A 20,877-nucleotide genomic window follows, 5' to 3' on the forward strand; every position below is an offset into this window, starting at 1 on the left:
TCATCTTTTTATCATTGATCAGCAACGAACAGCTAAGTTAACACATTTCGTCGTTCTATAGCTTTTTAATAAACGGTCAATATCAAAAAGACTTACATTTACTCAGTATAGAATAGAAAAAGAAAAAAACAGGCGGAAATAGAGCCTCATAGTTTTGTATCCCTCTAATAGTCCCATACAGGAGTGGGCGCAAGTATTCGTCTGTAAAGGTGCTGATGGAGGGATGGGGTGTGGTCCCGGGAATTAGCACCTATCTCTACTTATTATTATAGCTCAATACTTCTTTTAGAATGAGAAGGAAATTTTCTTCTTTCTTCCCTCCCATCCCTTTGTTATTTTTCTTTATTTCTTTCTCAGTTTGCAGCCGTTTGGAGAATTTGAATCTCCCACTTAAACGGATGGGTACAGTGAGTATCTAGAAGTAGCATACGCATTGGGTAAATGCGCGCAAAATTGAGCACGTTTAGAAATCATAACAAAAAGCTCAACAGTCATTGTTTTTTATTGGGTACGTAAAGCGTTATGAAGACTGCTTTACACAAGGATACTGCCTAAATAAGTACTATTTTCACGACTGGATGGAGACTACAGCTTGTCCTCACTGAAATAGAAGAGAAAAACACATAAGAAATTATCCAACATTTTATCTTGGGAAGAGATATAAAAGGATTGAGTGACAATGGTCTTACCTTTAAAATTATGATTCTATCATTTAACATTGCACATTCCTGCCGTAACGTCCATAGGCATTACCGGGCGGCATATACCTGGCAACCAACCAATTGCCGGAAATTCCAACACCGAGTTTTCTTGTGCTCTTCCAAACAAGCTGTGTGAAGTGCATCACGTAACTCACCGGCTGGCGAGGGGCACGGGTACAATAACCCCAATCTTTATAGTCATAAGACTCGTCATTCCTGGAGGCATAAGATACATTTTATAAAGTAAAACTGACTAAACCGAGCCGGCAATAATGTTCTCGTCAGCCGATTCGATCTAAATATGTCTAGCTACCCAAATCTGTCTATTTGTTTTAATGCAAGCAATAATAACTCTATTAGCCATTCTGAGGTTGCAGAAAAACTGGGTCGAATTGTCATTGCATTAAATCATGGGACAAATTTTCAAGATGGCGTCTATTTCGGTACCTAAAACCGTCCTACAGTACATTACAATGACAACTCGATCCAGTTTTAAGTTTTTCCGCAATCTCAGAATGGCTAATTCCGCCGCAACTCCCAATAACGCCATGTTTAGAATTCATAAGCCCGAAAATTTCCTTTGTAATTAGAACAAAACGTTTCTTTTGATGTACTGACACACCGGACATTAATTTACAGTGATATATCGGGTATTTTTCAGCGCCCTTTAATCCTTTGAACAAAAAATGAAAAATGGCAGGATACGACAAAACTATACAGTAACTGTATATGTTTGACTGCATCTGTTCAACCAATTATAGCCGCAAGGTGGCCGCGCGTCCAACCAGAATGCTGATTGTATAGGTCACGGAACATCCTTTACTCAAACAGTGTTTGCATGAGCATGTGTCATGGTAGACTATGGATGTCACGCAAAAAAATCTCTATATAAAATAGAATCTCACCATAGTTCAACTGCGTCCTTGCAGTTTGGATTAGACAACATGGCGATATTTTCTCCCTCGTTAGATGAAGGGTCATGGACGTTGTTTAGCGTGCTACCTCTCAGCTTTAGGTTATTGGCCCACTGTTGAGCATGCGCGGCGAGTGTAGCATCCCATATCAACGCTGGTGCGCCATGCTTTGCTCGTATCTGATTATGTTCCCTTAGACATTCTGCTACAGAAGTCGCTATGACAGTAATAATAGAATCAGTGTCGTTATTGATTTACCACAGCGATCCCGTTATTGATTTTACATGCAATACTGTTTCTTCCAAAAGGGCAATTGGAAAGATATTTTTAGAATACGTGGGTTATTCAAGGACTTATTCCCTGTGGTCCCCATCAAGATTATATATGCAGAGAGCATCTTATATTGCAGGTACTATCCTCGCCTGTGCTTCAACTGAGATTTTTTCTGCAGGTTTTCCAGGTTCTCCAATTTTCCTCGACCTCCCTCCACGAAAATCAGCTTCTAGATTACAATTTAATAATGAAGTGAGGGCCATAGGTTTGTTAGCCACTGTCTTGATAAGCGCTACTCTTGTAAAACGAGGACAATTTCGTTACTTTTTTTTTTAACTACTTACGTATTGCGGCTATTTCATGAAGGCAAAAACCAAACAACACCACCATCAGAAAAGCTGCTTCTTTGGCCATAATATGCTGAACTCGGTACGTGCTGATCGCTAGCTTTAAGGTGTTCCCTGATGAAGAAAGAAATCGTAGTCAGAATATATAACAAAAACATCTAATGAAAATGGGCATTTCAGCGAAAAAAATTGAAATGAGTCGGAAAAGTTTTTTCAATTTATCCGGCGGAAACGCCAGTCTATTTCTTCCTGTTGAGATATTTCATTTTCTTTTTATCTTTTATATTTGACATCTGAGATATTCGCATTATTATTTCTTTTAAGTATATTTTGGTGGATTTTTACTATTTAATGCGATTCCAAAAAATCCTTACCAATGGTGTTATGTTCACATATGAAGATATCATGCAATATCTTCACATGTGGATATATCACTTTTTAATAACAGAGAAAAATAGATATTTCATCGATGATTATAAATTAATGAACATCATGATTTGTGTAAACAATGAATTGACAGGGATGTAGCCATAATCTTGTTATTTCTCTCATCTATACTTCTAAGATATATATGATTATTCGAATTGCACCAATGCACGATGTCTTGTGTAAAGAATACTGACTTTGACTGTAGTCATATTGGCGTTTCTCTTATTATGATCTATATCCCTCTTTCATTTTCTCAGCTAAATGAAAGATAAGTATTTGAATTGCGACAATACACGGTGTCTTGTGTAAACAATGCATTGACAAGGATGTAGTCAAAATATTGTTATTTCTCTCATCTATACTTCCCTCGTTCATTTTTTCAGTTAAATGAAAGATAAGTATTCGAATTGCACCAATACACGATGTTTTGTGTAAACAATACTTTGACAGGGATGAAGCCATATATTGTTCTTTATCTCCGTCTCATCTGTACTTCCTTCTTTTATTCGTTCAATAGAATTTAAGATAGGTATTTAATAAATTGCACCTATATGAAATCAGTGATGACTTTTGTAAACAATGCTTTGTCAGAGGTGTAGTTAGAGCTGTTCCAAATTCATAGTACTCTCTCGAAGAGTCCTCATAGGCGACACGTCTGTCTCTGATTACAAGAGCTCAGCCAATGAAAGACAGAAACAGAGAGAGAGACATATAAGTAGAGTCAAAGAGAAAGACAGAACTGACCGAGAAAGGAGTCTCGGTGCGGAAAGAGAGAGATATAGATGGATATAGAAAGATAATTTCACAGTTTTGACAACCTAAATTTATGACAAATTGTAGATTTAGAAACTTATGTCAGGCAAAACTTCCAGTTTTTATGACTTGATGTCGGTAGTAAGAACACGAAAGAAGCTATTAAATGTTGGTTCAGCTGCCAACAAGTTTACAAACGGTATTTTCATTTCGTTCTTGTCAATCGTGAAAAGAATTATGAATGCACGAGCTGATGTGAATAGCAAAATAAGATTGAGGCGCATTTTGAATTTTTCTCTGTAAATATTGGGATAATCAATGCCTTTCAATGCCTTTAGAGTCACATTACCATCATCATAAATTCAGAAATCGAGACTATGTTTATTTTACAACAAACCAATAAAAGACCAGACTCTGAGATAACTTAGTAAATACAGTATACTTGAAAATGTGAAAACATTGAATTGAGGTGCTAAAATGAAATTTGACTTATCTTACAGTCTGTAAAGATTATTTAATCCTCATGATCACATTCTAAGTTCTCTAGATGTCGTTTTAAATTTTTTTACTTCGACATTTTTCAAGCCTATAGTACATTCTTGCCTCCAACACCACCACATTCCATCATGAAATCTCTCGAAAGTTCAATCACTAACCGTTTTCCATTAGCACTCAGCACCATTAAGGCATGGCTCTTTTGAGGAAGTGATGGAAAATCAGTTATTTATTCATATCTTTGACAGTTTACTATGAATCATTCCCAAATTTGGCTCGTAGTAGTAATTCTTCAAGGCAAGCAATTACCGCATATCTGTTACCATGGAAACCAGGTCACGTGACCACAAGGCCGCCATCTTGGACTTTAAAAGAAAATCTTTTTTAATCGTATTGAAACTACTTTAAAAGTCCTGAAAATTCATATTCCTTTTGATATTTGCAATACCTATATGGATCTAATCGGATATCTTGGAAATTATATTAAGTTTAATTTTTAGAATATTTTAAATTTTTTGGAAAAAATAGAAAATATTCTAAAAATTAAACTTAAAATAATTTCCAAGATATCCAATTAGATCCATATAGGCATTGTAAATATGAATAGCAATCTGCATTTTCATGACTTTTAAAGATGTTTCGGTACGTTTACGAACGGCTTGTTTAAAAATCCAAGATGGCGGCCGTGTGGTCACGTGACTTAGTTTACATGGTAACCAAGGCTCTAAGGTTCCTTCTTTTCACAAAAGACATTAACTTGCCAAGTTTGGGGAAGATTCGTAGAAAACGGGCTATGATATAGCTAATCAGTTTTTCATCTGAGAGCCATGCCTTAATGATGCTGAGCAGTAACGATCAACTTAAAATGAACTTCCTAAATTAACACTATGTCTATATCAGTGTCATCATTAAGTTTTCATATTTCCCCCCAGAAGAATAGCGTCCGGTTCTCAGCGTTTAAATTTTGTAAATATCACCGATTCACGAAAGATTTTCTCGTGAACGTAACTTTTCTTGATTTGGTGGCAGCAGTGGCACCAAAAGAAATACTAATTTTTGGTGACTTCCAAGCTGATAATTCCCATATATAATTTCATTTGCACTTTTACGAATTATGAACAACGATTACCCACATTAGTCGCTTTCAATTGGCTTTTTTTGTGATGAAAAAAATGGGTCAAGATTGAATTGGCTTCCGGAGTCAGGGAACCAATGAATACTCATCAAAATAAGTTCTGTCCAATGACGTTGAGTGAATCTTCATAAGTTTCTATCACGTATACCAAATCTGCCATAGTCAAAATAAAGCTTTGTTTTTAAGACTATTTTCTTTAAACGACTTATAATTTTCAGTTGCCATAAAATGCCGAAAAAAATCGCCTTTACCATGATCATTCTCAGATTATACATAGGTTTTCTGTGGTTTCATTAAATGAAGAAAACTTGATCCATGTTTATTTTAGTCTAAACTAAAAAATATGCTAGGATTCGACTAAAATTAAGATGTTGAACTACCATTTCTAAAGTACAACCTATATGGTATTTCATTGAGCCTTGATTGCAGTCCGAGCGGATAGTAACATTCACTTAAATATGATTCTACTTCCTATTCGTCTCCTGCCATTCAGTTTTCTCCCTCCTTAATTCAGCCGTTTTTCACTTCGCAAATGAACGAAAACTAATGAAAAATATGAATTAAACTGGATAACAATGACTTTTTCCTTTATGCTGGCTCTCCCTTCTCAGTACACTTTGTTGTTGACAGTTTCTCCATCCTGCCTGTTCTGTTCTTTTTCCCAAGCTTGGCTTCTGTGGTGTCTGGTGGGGAAAAAAATCTTAAAACGGGGTAAATTCAAAAAATAACCACGCAGAGCGAAAGAAGTGCTATTTCTCAATGATCGGGTAAAATTTCGAGGCTTTATTTCACGTTTCAATGATTTTATTGAAATTTTTGATGAATCCCCATATATTTCCTTATAACAGGACACCACAGAAACCAAGCTTGGGCTACCTGTGCTCGGTTCAAATCAAATACGTACCCACCTTTTACTTTTTTTACTTACTTTGTGCGCTCCCCCCCCCCCCCCCCCCCCATCCCCAATTCCTTGGTTCTTCCTACGTCCCTGGCCTGATCCATGTCAATTGAGTGATATATGTCTAAGATCGCACTGGTTCTTCAATCAATACCTTTAATCGGTTGTCCGCGTCCATGTACTTATCAAGTAAAACACCGAGTCACATCGAGCCTAGGTGTCTACGTTATCCACTTAACTCATAGGATATTAAAGCATTAAGTTAAATCCTCAGATACCATTAGAGAAGCGACAGGAAAAATAACAAAATGAAAAGAACGTTTTTCCTTTCAAGAGCCTCTTCTACGCATCTCTTGGTGTTTATTTCATTAGTAAGATATATTTCCCCCCCGTAATTTCCAGATCAATCAGCCAACTTCAGCTTTTATTAGACACCTCTTGGGGAAAAAACGTACCGTACACGAAAAGCACACATCACTATGTATTTTTTTAATTTTCCAGCTTCCAATTTACTTCTTAATCCCATGACGCCTAAAAATTGCTGTGAAAAAGATTTTAATTTATTTTCCTATTCTAACGTCAATCGTTTTACTCGGCCAATTTTATTCGATGTTGGGCAGTGAATAATACCTAAAATTTCAGTACTAATATTTCGTGCGAAAGAAAAAGTCACGCCTGCTTGATTCGAGTGGGTGTGGCTGAGCAAAAAAAGAAAAAGAAGAAAAAAAGAAAGAAAAAAAGAAAGAAAGAAAAGAAAGCTTGCAGAATATCGACCAAAAATATACTTCATTCTAGAGAAAATAGTTCAAGGAATGAAACGGATCTTATATATTTTCATTAGGATACATGCATGTTGATTAAAATATAAAAACAGACTTAAACTACTGGTAGAGACAAGACAATCATTGATCAAAGTGTACGTTGTATGTGCAAAACAAATTTGGTCGCGTTCAATAAAAATATTTTGAACAAAATGTATTGGTTTATATTAATTGAAAAAAGAAAACTTTTTCTGTTTCTTCAATAATTAGAGAAATATCAGAAACAGCGAAGCACATTGAGAATATAAAATCATACAACACTGAGACATTGAAAGTACGCAAGTCTTACAGCAACTGGAGTAGAAGAAGAAAATGACTTCACCAATATTTAGACAAAAATCAAAAACGATAAAACATGAACATCATGGAATATAAAATACAAAAATGAAAAAAAAAAGGCATGAAATTACACAAGTCTAAGAGCAAATGGAGTACAAGAAGAAAATACCGTTAGTTCGACGAGCTGTTTCAGATGCGTAAAATGATATGGCTCAAGTGAGTCCTACTAAAGAGGACTACCTTCAGAGTCAATAGTGTTTGATGAAAGCTTCAGTTCTTATACGCTTCGAACAGCGGTCTCTTTTGACTTAGTGACTTGAGTTTTACGATAACGGTACTTATAGGGCAATCGATTCCATATTTGCCAATATAAGCGGATCCATCAGTTCAGCGTGCACGGTTGACATGAAAGTGCTTGAATAATTTGAACCATATATATTTATAATTTTATCAAAATTATTTAATGAATATTGAATGTAAACTCAATAGGTCGAAAATGTATTTTCTCATTGGAGTTAATCTATGGATGCATCTCAAGCTCACTTTTTTATACATAAATAAGTAATGATGTAGACTGTGAAAAGTAGCTTTTTAACATCGGCTTTTTTATGAGGTAAATAGTCTAAAAACTGTGCCCATGTGAGCATATGCAAATTAGATAAGTATTAAAGTTACTCAAGCTATTGGCGAAAAATATAAAAATAAGGTTCGGCGCTTATACCAAACACACACTATAGTTTCAGTGTCAGATCGTGGGCTTGTTGCAGATGTCCTGTAAAATCAACCATTAATTTTATTCCACCCACATTTATCATGCGAGATGGTTTCAACTAAGACTCAAGCCTCAAGCTGCTAGCCAAGACATATGTCAAATCTTTAATTCCCAAATTGAACCGATCGGCAAAAACCATGTTGATCGAAATTGAAGCTCCCGCATCAAGCAGTGAGCGCCAAAGACTATTTTCTTGAAGAAAGGCTGTTGTACAAGGCTAAAATCTTGTTATTCAGAAAGTTTAACTTGATTGGAAGTGGAGGTGACCGATGAAAGTGGAATCAAAGTGTTAATCCAAAGCAAAAATTTTATTCGAAAATGAGGTTTAGGCCTTCATTATTCAGCTTATTTCCCATATACTTTCTATAGAAAAGCCTGACAAAGCAACATTCTAACACAAATGCAACAAACATCTTTGTAAAATTGAAAATACCGCTTCAAACAGGCATTTTATCATAGTACATCAGTTTCTAGCTGATCAAAAAAGGTTTTGAATGTTAACCCAAAACGAAAATTGGGATCAAACCTCATACGAAAGTCTAGTTTTTAGCGCTTTTTGACTTTATTGCTCATTATTGAAATGGACTTTTGCTCAATTATTTTCTGTAATTGAGATGGCCAGTTAATCAACTTCTCAAATGTTTGTGATTAAATTGGTTACGACGTAGATAGAAATTGTCTTTATTGCATTCGGAAAATGGAAACTTTCGTTAAAATACAATCGCTTCATTCGAAAAAAAAAAATCGTATGAGCAGGAAGCTAGGAAGCGCACGAATACTAACGTGACGACGCTTAAATGGCTTGCACATTCAAGCACTGCGATTGGATGATATAAATATTGAATATGGCTTCCGATTGGTCCACAACGGAAGCCATTTTAGTGCAACAGGTCACGTTTCCTATGCATTTGATATATGAGCTCTATTGTAATCGATACAAATACGGGTGGATACAAAAATTATTGTAACATGGTCAGAATAGAAAAATAAAGACAACAATTCTAATTTTTATAAACTTTATGTTGAACTCGTCGTAGCATATTTTCTTCACTCGCGAGAAACGCCTAGCTTTCGGTTTTGGCGCGTCTTCTACCCAACGGCAGAAATTAACCTCTTTCCTTTTCCGGTTTACTTCCCGGAATCGAGGTCAATATTAAGATCTAATACAAACTAGAGTAAGAAATAATGGGTAAATATCCTGAATACTCTACCGGCCCTATAGACCGCTGAATAATGGAAGGAAGTTGAAGTAATTGATGAAGGTAGTTTTCTTGCTCAGTTTGTCTGAACGTTTGGTGTGGACGGTCGAAAAAGGAGCCTTTTGAAAACGATGACGTCAATAGCATTGCGCGATCTCTTTTCCAAGCCTCCCTAATTTCAAAACAAATATCGGATGAGCACATTTTTATGTTGTTGACTTGTTTAATCGCTTGTTTGGAACGAAATATTGCTTTAACCTTCTGTTGGCAACACATAAAAGAAGAACATCCATTCTAAGGGAACTAGTATATTCGAATACTTCAAAACTTAAGACTCGGGCAACTAAGCCGTATCAAAGGGCGAGAAACTTTTGTATAGCGACCAGGTCAGTAACCGATGCGTTTTCGGCAGAACACAAACTTAGCCTTTCGAAAACACATTAGTGTTGGACGGGGTCTGAAAACCGAAAATACTAAAATATTTTCCCCCGACCAACCATCACGTGGCCAGCATACCGAAGTGCAGTGTATAGGATTAAAAACCAAAAACGCATACAATTCAAGCTAAGATGAACAAAATGAAAACGGAATGACTAGCGCAGGAAAAAAATACGGCAAAAAGTTCCATAGGAGAAATAATGTGGCTAGAAAACAATAAAATCTAAAGATTTTAGTAAGTAATTTTGTGTGAAATATCTCTATCCTGTATATTCACAAGCTGACCGCAAGGGGAAGCCTACATATCAAAGCAGGACATAACAATACAACGATACAAGATGAGTCTAGCTGTACACAAATCTAAAAGAACTTTTACAGAAGTTCGGAACACGTGTAAGAAGGAAAGCATACGAGGACATACGACGAAAAAAGACATACGGTAGCAAAACAAACATGAAAGCAGGTGGAGAGCGCACGGGATGGAGTTCTGATGTCTCAATACTGTCTCACACCTTTTTTTCCTCTATTATAATACTCATACGTACTTCATCAAAAATCCAATAAAAATGAGAGCCACTTTAAAGATCAAAATCTTAGCGAAATACTCTGTGTTAAGTTTCAAATTAGGTCTAAGTTTCTATAAGACTTTTATACTTTGTCAACAAATCTTTTCTGCATAGAATTTACTGATTTTAACGAATGTTCTATTTATATACAAAAAAATTAGGGGCTAAACAAAAAATGGCCCCCATTTTTAATACCGCGGAAGGACTGGGCACGACACTCATTATGTTCGGTAAACACTTATTTTCCTGTACGATTCTGGCTTTTATTGTCGAGGGAGGGAGGGGGAGGGGGGGCACGAGGCCTCATATCTCGTAATTTCGAATAGGCCCTAATTCAACAGTAACTTGATTACTACATGAAGAACTCTTTCTTAATCTAAATGACAATTCAATATACTGATCTTTTCCCTGCTAGCATGTTGTCTCCTTCGTTGGTGATTCTTGGCAGACGACAGATGGGAAAATCGCCAAAAATCGCCAACGAGGAAAACTTTGCTACCAGGAAAATTGATCTCATGATTTGGAGATAAAATAAATTTATTTTTATTTTTATTTTTATTTATACACGGTATGCAATAAAGCTAGAAGCTTGTGGGGTCGTGTATCCTCCATACACACTCCTTACTACATTAGAATATTCTATACACACAACTCTCAACGCTCAATTCACATGTTGATTTTTACGGAGGGAGGAAACCGGAGAACCCGGAGAAAACCCTCGTAGCATAGGAGAGAACAACACATCAAACAAACTCAATTCACATGTGGCGACCGCAGGGCACGAACCAGCGACCCGTTGGACTCACAGCGGTGAAAGACGCACTCTGATTGGATAGTTTGTTTTTTTGCCTTTGGTAGGTGGGATCAAAGGTGCAAGTCTTTTAAACGTTTGGGCGTGTTTCACAAACTTCCTGCCTCTTCTCACTTTCCATTCAAACATATGTTAGGGCCAGAGGTCGGTGCTGGGGAAACTCATGTAAGCTATTTTGACATTATGTAAATTTTTTCTACACGATTCAAAGTAAATATGCATTAGTCGAAAGCAGCATGGTCAAAAAGAGTTTAATACCTGAACTCAATGTCTTGGATTTATCAAAAATCTTTTTAAAATTATTGCCGGTTTTCGCTAAGATAATACGTAGTACGAGTAGGAATAAAAATGAAACTACCTCAAGCAAGTTCAAAAAATTCCGGTTGTAAAACTGGCATTTTTTACTTCTAAACACAGAATACGAGTTACCTGAAATAAAGAAAATGAAACTAATACAGGTGTTATGGGAACCTCTACTCTCTGTGTGTTCTCTGTGTTAATCTCTGTGTATTGAAGTAATTACATATGAGTTCTATTTCTAATAATTCTGTGACATGTGTCAGTCTACAATCAACGTGAAAATATCGTTGAATCATGAGTGGCTAAAGGAATAAGTAAATTCCTAAGCGTGATATCTTATTAACGAATAATACGAGGGAAAATCTTAGAATTAAACTTAAGCTTAAACTTAACTTAGCTTAAACTAAAGTTAATATATGAATATATCGTAAATGTATAGGAAAGGCTTCAAGGAATATTTCTATCATAAGATTCAAAAGAATAGTGCTAAAATAACTAAGCAAAGGGGTAAAAGCTGGGTAGGGCGTAACCAGAGGTGCACATGCTAATGGGAGGAGCTAAGAGGTTTACTTGTGAATTCAATGCACACCATTATCTAAACTTGTGCGTGATGGTAGCCTTACTGAAATCTTATATCGATATTTTATATCTTGAGCTAATTGATCGTTCTTTATCTTGTTTTCATACGACAAGAAATAGTAATTAGAAAACTGATGTCCAGCTTAGTCTGTAAAAACATTAATCTTCTCTCTCATAACACAAGCAAGTTAAATAAATTGCAAAAACTGGCACATTTTTTAGTGCAAATGAAAAAATACAAATTAGCTGAAATCAATCCAAGAGACTATGATCTCTTGCTGAAATATAAAAATGAATCTACTGCAAGCAAGTTCAATAAATTTGGTTGCAAAAGTGGCATTTTTTAGTACGAATTAGCTAAAAAAAACATAGTTACCTCTTTCCAAGATAAATGAACTGATATTTCGATCGTTTATACCGATGCGAAGAGTAGTATTTTAGAATGTGGTTTGGTCCAGTATTGTCGGAATCTGATTGTCTTTTGCTCTAGTGGCATTTTGCCTTATACTCTCCGATTTCTGATCGGATATTATCTGATGGAACATTATTATATTCTGCTTAAAGCAGAATCAATTTGAACTCGACCTTTACACTTTCGCATTATCTTTCAAAAAAACACACCTACTAAATCCTCAGTACGCCTAGTTAGTAAAACGAATCAAATATCAAATACAAAAAATCTAGTCTTTCCACAGGTAGCCCAAGCTTGGTTTCTGTGGTGTCCTGTTATAAGGAAATGTATGGGGAATCATCAAAAATTTCAATAAAATCATCAAAACGTGAAATAAAGCCTCGAAATTTTACCCTATCATTGAGAAATAGCACTTCTTTCGCTCTGCGTGGTTATTTTTTGAATTTAGCCCGTTTTAAGGATTTTTTCCCCCACCAGTAAGAAATAAGAGAAGGTTGGAAACTCGGGATTCAAAAGCGAGCCATCACGAGTCTTTGAAACCTCGTACGTCTTCGAATTTTCTTTCCAGCGCCAAATTTTAGTCATGATCCTTCTCTCACATCCCTATAGAACCGAGAAAGTCGCATTAGAGATTAGTCTTCGCGTCTTTAAGCCATGAAATTTGCCTGTATTCACATACTACCTCGCTTGTTCTGACCAGTACTTGGAGCTCACTGTACACCAGTTCAACGGATTTCTTTCGGCAACCGACCCGAGGTCACGCCGGAAGTCTTCGTATCGTAAATGCGGATTCGATTTGGATATCGTATTTCTTCGAAATTATGGTGAGTGTATTTTTTAACGGCCTAAGATATAAAAGTATTTAACTTATGATTTCGAAAATTATGGTGAGTGTATTTTTTAACGGCCTAAGATACGAAAGTATTTAACTTATAATTTCGAAAATTATGGTGAGTGTATTTTTTAACAGCCTAAGATACAAAAGTATTTAACTTATAATTTAGCGAAAGAAGTGCTATTTCTCAATGATAGGGTAAAATTTCGAGGCTTTATTTCACGTTTTGATGATTTTATTGAAATTTTTGATGATTCCCCATACATTTCCTTATAACAGGACACCACAGAAACCAAGCTTGGGCTACCTGTGGACGCACTAGTAGCTGGTCATCAGGTACTGGGATTATCGACCGGAAGTCCGGTCCGCCGCGAAACTAGCATGTCACTTCCGGTAATAGACAAGGAAATGTAAGCGTATCCAGTAACGGATAACAGGGTGTACGAAAACAGTATCAAGTATCTAGTGCACTCTCTCTCCTTTCTCTCTTCCCCATCTCACTTACAAGAGAAATGATCCGGATATGTTCTGGCGTTAACTAGTCTCGCACGCAAATTAAAAACTGCTTTTTCTTTAACAAATGCAAACAACAAATGCTTTTGATGGAAGCAAAGTTGGATTTGGCAAACAGGAGGGTTGGTGTTGTTCGAGGTACAGACACGGTACCGACGTCAACTGATGGACGGGAGGGGGGGTGGGGGGGGGGGGTGCTACCACCCCAACTTGGGTAGGGGTGTGCCGCCAGGACCTCAAAACCTTATAGTTTTGTATTCGGCATATTATGAGGCTAGTTTAATCTTAGAAGAGACAGTTGTGGGTACGGGCGCGCGTGACTCCCAGCATGAAATGCTAAAAACATTATGTAACACTTATACAATACTCGTATAGTACTAAGTGTTTTCTAAGCTCTTTAAAAACTTTATCCAAATTAAAGTTCATTAAGATGTTCCTGAATTACTTTAACGGAGAAATCTTATTAAAGACGTTTATTTCGTGTACTGGATGATTGATTTCGTGTTGTATGCCGGCTGCTTGGAAAATACCTGGCAAAAATGGTACATTTTCGTGATATAGTTACGTAAGCAAAATACTGAAGTGTGTGCTGAGAGATTAATAACAACTGATAGCCTTCAAGCAGCTGCCTGAAAAATGTCTGGCAAAAAAGTGGCAATCTTTTTACTTCAGATATGGCTACACAGTTAAAATACCGGGAAAATACCTGACAATAAAGATATTTCCCCCCAGATATGGTCAGTACTGTGCCTTCAAGAGGCTGCCTGGAAAATACCTGGCAATAAAGACATCCCCCCCACCCACCCAGATATGGTATTGAAGTGTGCTAGGTGGTACTGAAGTGTACCAGGTGTTGAGAGACGATTCAAAACTGATAGCCTTCAAGCAAGTACATCAAACGATCAGAGTAGCTTGTGAGAGTGGTTGAAGAGAGACACATAACAGTGTTACTACAAGAAAGAAGAGTCCCAATAAAAATGGAGAGCTTCAAGATTGTAACTGTTGTCCTCTCATCAACGTTTCTACTGGCCTCGCTTACGAATGGTAAGACTTTAAAAAATAGATTACAGATATGAGACAGTGACGACTTCCATTAGGAAACGAGTAATTACGTAGTAACAACTTATGACACCATTTCGTGATTGCTTACGATAGGTCTAAATGAAATCTTAACTTTAGTCAAACTAGTCAAAAGGACTATGGGAAATAAGTCTGGAGAATTTTTTGAACTAACTTGAAGAATAAAAGTGAGAACTAAAGTGGCAAACATTGTCGATACCCCCTGAAACAGCTTCTGGGCTGATCCAATTTAGGGCATGACTGACTCACAGATCGAGTTTTGAGAATTGAAATTAGCATAGCAATGAGGTTAGTACGGAGCGTGGAAAACTGGAGAAAAACCCTCGCCGCGAATCACGGAAAGAACGAACAAACTAGGTTCACATGTGACGTTGAAAATGATAGAAAATTTGAAATCCAGGAATTAGAAAAACATCTCCCAAACTGAAAAATGTTTAACTGGCTAACCAGTTTGTCATAAATACTCATGAAGCTATTATAAATCGTTATTATTTAACTATCTTATAGCCTTGAGCGTTGATGCGTGCCTAGAGCGGCACAACAAGTATCGTAATCGTCATGGCGCCCCGCCCTTGAAATGGGACAGCTACCTGGCGAAACATGCACTAGGAATGGGCCAACGAGCTTAGCAGACTGGGTAAACTCAAGAGAGACACGCAGAAAAAGTACGGAGAGAGAGAGAGGGAGAGAACCTGTACATTGTTTCCAATCGATCAGACGCTTGTCAGGAAGCAGTCGACGCTTGATAAGAATATATATACAAACTAAGGTTTCTAGGAAAATTGAAAGACATTTAATTTGGGCACGCGATATCTAAAACTGAAAATTTCATATTATAATTGACTTAAAACGTTCCCGACTGATGACAGCTTTGAGAAGCCAATTGAATGTCATGCTACACTTCAATGGCTTTTTCTGAAAACCAATGCCAAACCACGACATCGATAAAAAAATCTCTTAAGGGGCAATTTAAGACAATGGTTCAAAATAGGGAACCTCAGTTATTGCTTTAGGTCACAATGGTGGGTACCGTTATTGTTAGATCTGAAAAGCCTTTAATGAGTTTTTAGTGTAGTTCTCTCTGTTCTCTTTGTCTTAGGTTTGTTTATAAGTGTTCTATAGCTTTTGTTTCACTCGTTTCAGTCTAAGTATTTTCGTCATTGTTTCGTCATTTAGTCTTGTCCCTTAGGAGTTTTTGTACGCCATATATACGCCCTCTATGTAAATACTTAGTTAGTTGGTGCTCGCAGTTTCGTCCCTTCGTACACAAATGTAAGTTATTCGTTTCTATAGTTCTTATCGTTTTGCAGTTTAATGTTTCGTAGTTTTTCCTATTTGTCATACGTACTAAGTTATTTATCTATTTAATGTGTTTATTCAGTCTTTACCATACGTTTTACGTATGTGTAAGAAATAAAATCAAGAGTATGGGACAAGCAGTGCCAACAGTTATACTATAGATAAATACCTCCTCACCCATCAAAGGCCTGTTGAAATGCTCAATGTTTGGGTCTTCCTAGTTACATGCAAACTGAAAGTACATTTATTCAGCGATTTGACTTTTATATAGTTTTAAAGACATTTGACAAAATCCAAGATTTCCCAGAAGTGATGGGGTGCCGGGTAACCCCACCCCTCAATATCGGCCCCCCCTGAACCTTATCCTTAACCCTTCCTCGATGATGTATTTTAGGTACAGTGAGTATGACAGATACCGTGAAGCAGGAGGGTGCGAAGCAGCCCCTGACTATGCACCTCCCTTCACAAGCCAGTTCACCCAGCTGGTGTGGAAGTTCACCGAACGCCTGGGGGTAGCCGTGGTGGATGACATTGTTGTTGCGCGCTACCACCCCCCAGGGAACTTTCCTGGGGAGTTCGTGACCGAAGTAAGATGCCGTGATGAAAAGAAAGTCAAGAAAGTTTATAAAAACACATGACAGAATATGTGACGGGATCAGCCGTTAGTGTACTGAAGGTTTAAATTTTTTGGGTTTTTTGTATCTGGAATTTTTTTTCTAAAATTCTGTCGCAGTCAACTAAGGAGGTTAACTTTTCAGTGATTTTAACTTGTATTATTTGTATATATTCTCCATTATTTCACTATATATATCTATAATCAATAAAGCGTAATAAAACCACATGAGGTCGGTATCTTCAATAAGAAACGACAGAACTTCTACAGTGATATTTGTCCCTCTTTTACTCCGATGAAGGACTAGCGTCCGAAACGTCAGTGAGTTTTTTCATCTTTTCACGGTGTATAATTTACATTTTTATCATTAATGTTTCATTAGAAACACCGACGCAGCTCACACTAGTTTTTAGCTAGTTATCTCTTAATATTTGTCTTGCTTATGTATAGACTGAATTTCACTGCCCTTTTCAGTGAGTTTTTTCTCTTTCTCCGTACATTTGATGAACAGTTTTACCTCTATACTCAGCGGATACCTCTATTAAAGTGGACGGGAACTTTAAACTACGAGCCCAACAGACACCAGATATCGAATTTAATTACTGATGATGAAAGTTACACATACCGTGTTTAGGTTCAATACTTCGTCAATTATTGGAATTGAACAACTGAAAGTTAACAATAGAGTGTGTGCAACCATGTGACTCAAAATCCCTTGAGATATGATTAACGATGAACAGCCGCCATCTTGGTTGATCTAACAAAAAAAGCTAGGAAGGCTTCGTTAGCGTCAACCAAGATGGTGGCAATGACATGCACCTCACCTGCTCTATTGGCTGATATTTCGTGAATTAAGCAAACCTCTGTTAAGCGGATACCCTCTATTAAGCGGACACCCTCTATTAAGCGGACGCTACATAAGATCAAAATGTCGAGCTCATGTTCATTTATCAGGTGTCGTCCGTCGAAAGAGTCAAAAACAAAAACAAAAACGCCCGAAAAACCTTTCATTGAATAACGGTTTCTAGTTCTGATGCTTTTCTGAAGCTTCGGACAGGAAATAGGTTTTCTTTTCTTTATCGTTCTTGAACTTACTCCAAAAAAAGTCAGTTCGAAGCAAGTCTAGATTGATGGAATAAAGAGTAAATATGAATTCGATTTTACCATAGTTGTCCCCCTCTATTAACTATTAACTATTAACTAACCTTCAGGTTTTTGATCCTCGTGAGTTGGGTGTGAACTGATCGTGGCTTGGATCTGTTACTGTGATACTGAATTCAGCAAAGTATGACTCTTCAACGACCTCTAACCCTTTTTATAGAGAAGGTTTAGTCAATTAACAACGTATACTGATATGATTGCCAGCGGGAATCCCGTTATTCAAATGATACCGACCCTTGAGGCTGTTTTTAAAAACTGTGTTTTGTTCTGTCGATATTGATGCATACCTAGTTATGCTTATCTCTTTTGATTATAGTAACTATGCAAAGTTGTTCGTTTGGAACATGAATGAAGGAGTGGTTTTCATGTTGTGTTCACAGATAGCAGTTTTCGTATGACCGTAAAAAGCTCACGGCATGAACACGGTCGTGACACGGCAAGGCATACGCCAGACCAATCTTATTGCGCTTATTTATTTTTATTTTTATTATACTTATAGCCAACTCTTGGGTTATCAATAGCTAGCGGGTTAAAGAAAAGAGACTACAAAATGTATCGCTCATAATAAGAGGTCAAATAAGAGAGGCTAGGAATCTACTACAGGCTTCCATCGAATCAAATACTCGAAACACTGCATGAACACGACGCGGACACGATCATCAAGGTCACGGCACTGCCAGTAGACCAATCACATTGCGCGAGAAAAAATCAACCAATCAAAATTCTAGAAAACATCAGTCGCAGCAAGGCACGCACGTACTCTGCGCTAAAACTCCATTATGTCGGTAAACTCTAAACACATTCTTTTTACTATATATTGCTTATCTAATATTTTTCTAGTTTTTTTTTTCTTTTTTTCTCTTTTTTGTTGCGATATTTTGAGTATCGAGTCTAAATACCAGACACCAGTAAATCAGCTTTTTCCCCGTTGAATATTGTTTTGACGACTTAACTTGAATGTTTTGCATTGGAAATCTTAAACCAACAAACAATAAACATAATAATTCCGGCAAAAGGACAAAAACAAAACAAAACAAAACAAAGACTTCTTAAGACTTCTTGGCAAGGATCAACACGCGCGATTTGTGGCCGTTTTTGCGCGGGAAAAAAAGAGCGGGAATAAAAGAGCGGGAATCTATCGAATCTTGTCTGCACGTCGTCCATTTGCAGTGGAATTTTCTAGGTAGTATTGTTATGGATTGTGATTACAAACAAATGAAATTAATAAGAAAAACGATGGCGGTTTTCCTTTAGATAACAATAATAATTTTGGAGGTGGAATTTTTAGGAACAGCTGCATTGATGAGCGTATAATTAGACTTTATATAGTAGCGAATTACAATTATGAAGTTTAGAAGTAATGAAAGCTGGAACTGATGTTTCTATATCTGATATTAACCGCGAGACAATCCCTAATTTTATTAACAATGTTACGTAATTGGTAGTACGATAATTTACATATATTGGATACATGCTGTTCTAAAAACGTGTTGATCGAAAATGACGGAAACCAAGTGAATATTCTCGCCGAAACTGATGTTCATTGCTGAAGAAGAAGACTTGAACAAAGTCAATTGATAGTTAACATATGGTGCACTAACCAAGTTAAGTCTCATTAATACAAGCTTCAAAACGTGATGACGAGTTGTTGATGTGATTTAGGTTTAAAAAAATGCAGTAATCAAGGTCATGACTATCAGACCAAGTACGGAACCTGGGGCACTCCACATTGTAGCTCTTTTTAGCATTTTATCTTGCGTATAATAGACAAAGGCTACCCTTTTGCCGCATGGATCAATAGTTCTATTTCAAATATATTTTCCACTTAATGATTTTTGGATCTAGTAAAAAATATGAGTGTAAGTTGAAAAACGAAATCCGTCGAATGTCAAATAAACTGAAAATAAAAACTTAGCAAATTAGTATTTAACAATCGAAAATTCGTATGAGCTGAAACATGGAAACTATTTGCTTTCTTCGCAAAACAAAGACTTTTGGAAACATTGTTTTCTGATCATTTTAGTCGTTTTAGTCATTTTATATTGATGACCAGTCTATGCGATGGTCAAGCTTTTTCTCCTCAATTGCGCCCTTAGAACTAGTGTTATGAGAGAGAAAATCAATGTTTTTACAGCCTAAGCTAGACATCAGTTTTCTAATTAATAGAGATTAACACAGAGAACTGAAAGTAGAATAAAGATCCCGGAGCTCGTACCGAGAGCGGTCGTCCCATAACACTAGATCCTATCGTTCAAAACAATTGTACGACGATTTTCATTATAACTAGATCTAAAGATTAAAGATTTTACCTTCTGTTTATTTTGGCTTCCACCCTTCACTGTAGTCGGCTTGTAAATGAAGTGGAAATTGCGCGCGACACGGATGGTCTGCCGATCAGTAAATAGTCAAGGTCACAAACGTACGAACTTTGCCTCGAACTTTTCCTGCAATGTTTCTTGCTAGCTGAGCACCGGTTCACTCAAAAGTAGACACCGTTACCATAGAGAGCAATCCTCACCTCTACAACTAGAACTTTTGTAAATTGAGTAATTTTTCATAGACTTCTGAAATACTTACTAAAGGCGCCAAATCGTCACAATTTCAATAATTAACTAATGGCGGGAAAAAGGTATATTGTGTTGCGAACAAACGATGGATAACCTTTTCTTGAAGCTTGCAGTCCTGCTGTTCGTTATTTGTTTGAAACAGTCTCTAATTGTTGATTAAAAGTAATAAAAAGAGCATTCAACTATGCAATCTTGGCTATAAAAGACTCAGGTTCAGTTTGCGGCGTATTGCAACCACAGGTAGCCCAAGCTTGGTTTCTGTGGTGTCCTGCTATAAGGAAATGTATGGGGATTCATCAAAAATTTCAATAAAATCATTGAAACGTGAAATAAAGCCTCGAAATTTTACCCGATCATTGAGAAATAACACTTCTTTCGCTCTGTGTGGTTAGTTTTTGAATTAGCCAGTTTTGAGGATATTTTTTCCCACCAGTAAACAAAGCATGATCATTTAGGTACAGAGAGTACGAAATCTATAAAGCCAAAGGCGCATGCGCATCACCAAATGGCGTCCCAGGAACGGAAGACTTCACCCATATGGTATGGCAGTCTTCTGATAATGTAGGTGTTGCTGTCGTTGGGAATGTGGTCCCGGCGTTGCACGGTTTTTCTCTCCGGGAAATTTCGAAGGAGGGTTTGGGTATGACGTCAAATGTTAAGTTAGTCAGGTGAGATTTTCATTTTCTT

General features: G+C 36.9%; 1 protein-coding gene across 6 annotated transcripts; it reads right to left on the reverse strand.

Moving 5' to 3' along the window:
• Positions 1-486: 486 nt before the first annotated feature.
• LOC116304373 (ectin) lies at positions 487-19,990 on the reverse strand. Of its 6 annotated transcripts, XM_031714102.2 has the most exons (6): positions 19,933-19,990; positions 17,668-17,773; positions 2,233-2,349; positions 1,607-1,832; positions 690-917; positions 487-601 (listed from the first exon to the last, which is right to left on the reverse strand). In XM_031714102.2, exons 3-5 carry the CDS (start codon positions 2,300-2,302, stop codon positions 713-715), a joined length of 501 nt encoding a protein of 166 aa, XP_031569962.2. In that variant the 5' UTR covers positions 2,303-2,349; positions 17,668-17,773; positions 19,933-19,990; the 3' UTR covers positions 487-601; positions 690-712. The 6 variants fall into 6 exon arrangements, with proteins under 6 accessions (XP_031569962.2, XP_031569964.2, XP_031569963.2 ...); XM_031714104.2 differs by lacking the exon at positions 17,668-17,773 and having other exon boundaries at positions 19,933-19,983; XM_031714103.2 differs by lacking the exons at positions 17,668-17,773; positions 19,933-19,990 and adding an exon at positions 12,805-12,851.
• Positions 19,991-20,877: the final 887 nt, after the last annotated feature.

The sequence above is a fragment of the Actinia tenebrosa genome, unplaced genomic scaffold (assembly GCF_029948245.1).
Source record: "Actinia tenebrosa isolate PJP-AT-01 unplaced genomic scaffold, QUT_ActTen_1.0 PGA_scaffold6__47_contigs__length_16458017, whole genome shotgun sequence".
In the NCBI taxonomy this organism is placed as follows: domain Eukaryota; kingdom Metazoa; phylum Cnidaria; class Anthozoa; order Actiniaria; family Actiniidae; genus Actinia; species Actinia tenebrosa.

Excerpts from the sequence above, each read along its gene's own strand:
- LOC116304373 (XM_031714102.2), bottom strand. The coding sequence starts at position 2,302 with ATGGCCAAAGAAGCAGCTTTTCTGATGGTGGTGTTGTTTGGTTTTTGC. Across the intron at positions 1,833-2,232 it reads TCATGAAATAGCCGCAATAC|CGACTTCTGTAGCAGAATGT; the intron begins GTAAGTAGTTAA and ends TTACTGTCATAG. Across the intron at positions 918-1,606 it reads AAGGACGCAGTTGAACTATG|GAATGACGAGTCTTATGACT; the intron begins GTGAGATTCTAT and ends TTATGCCTCCAG.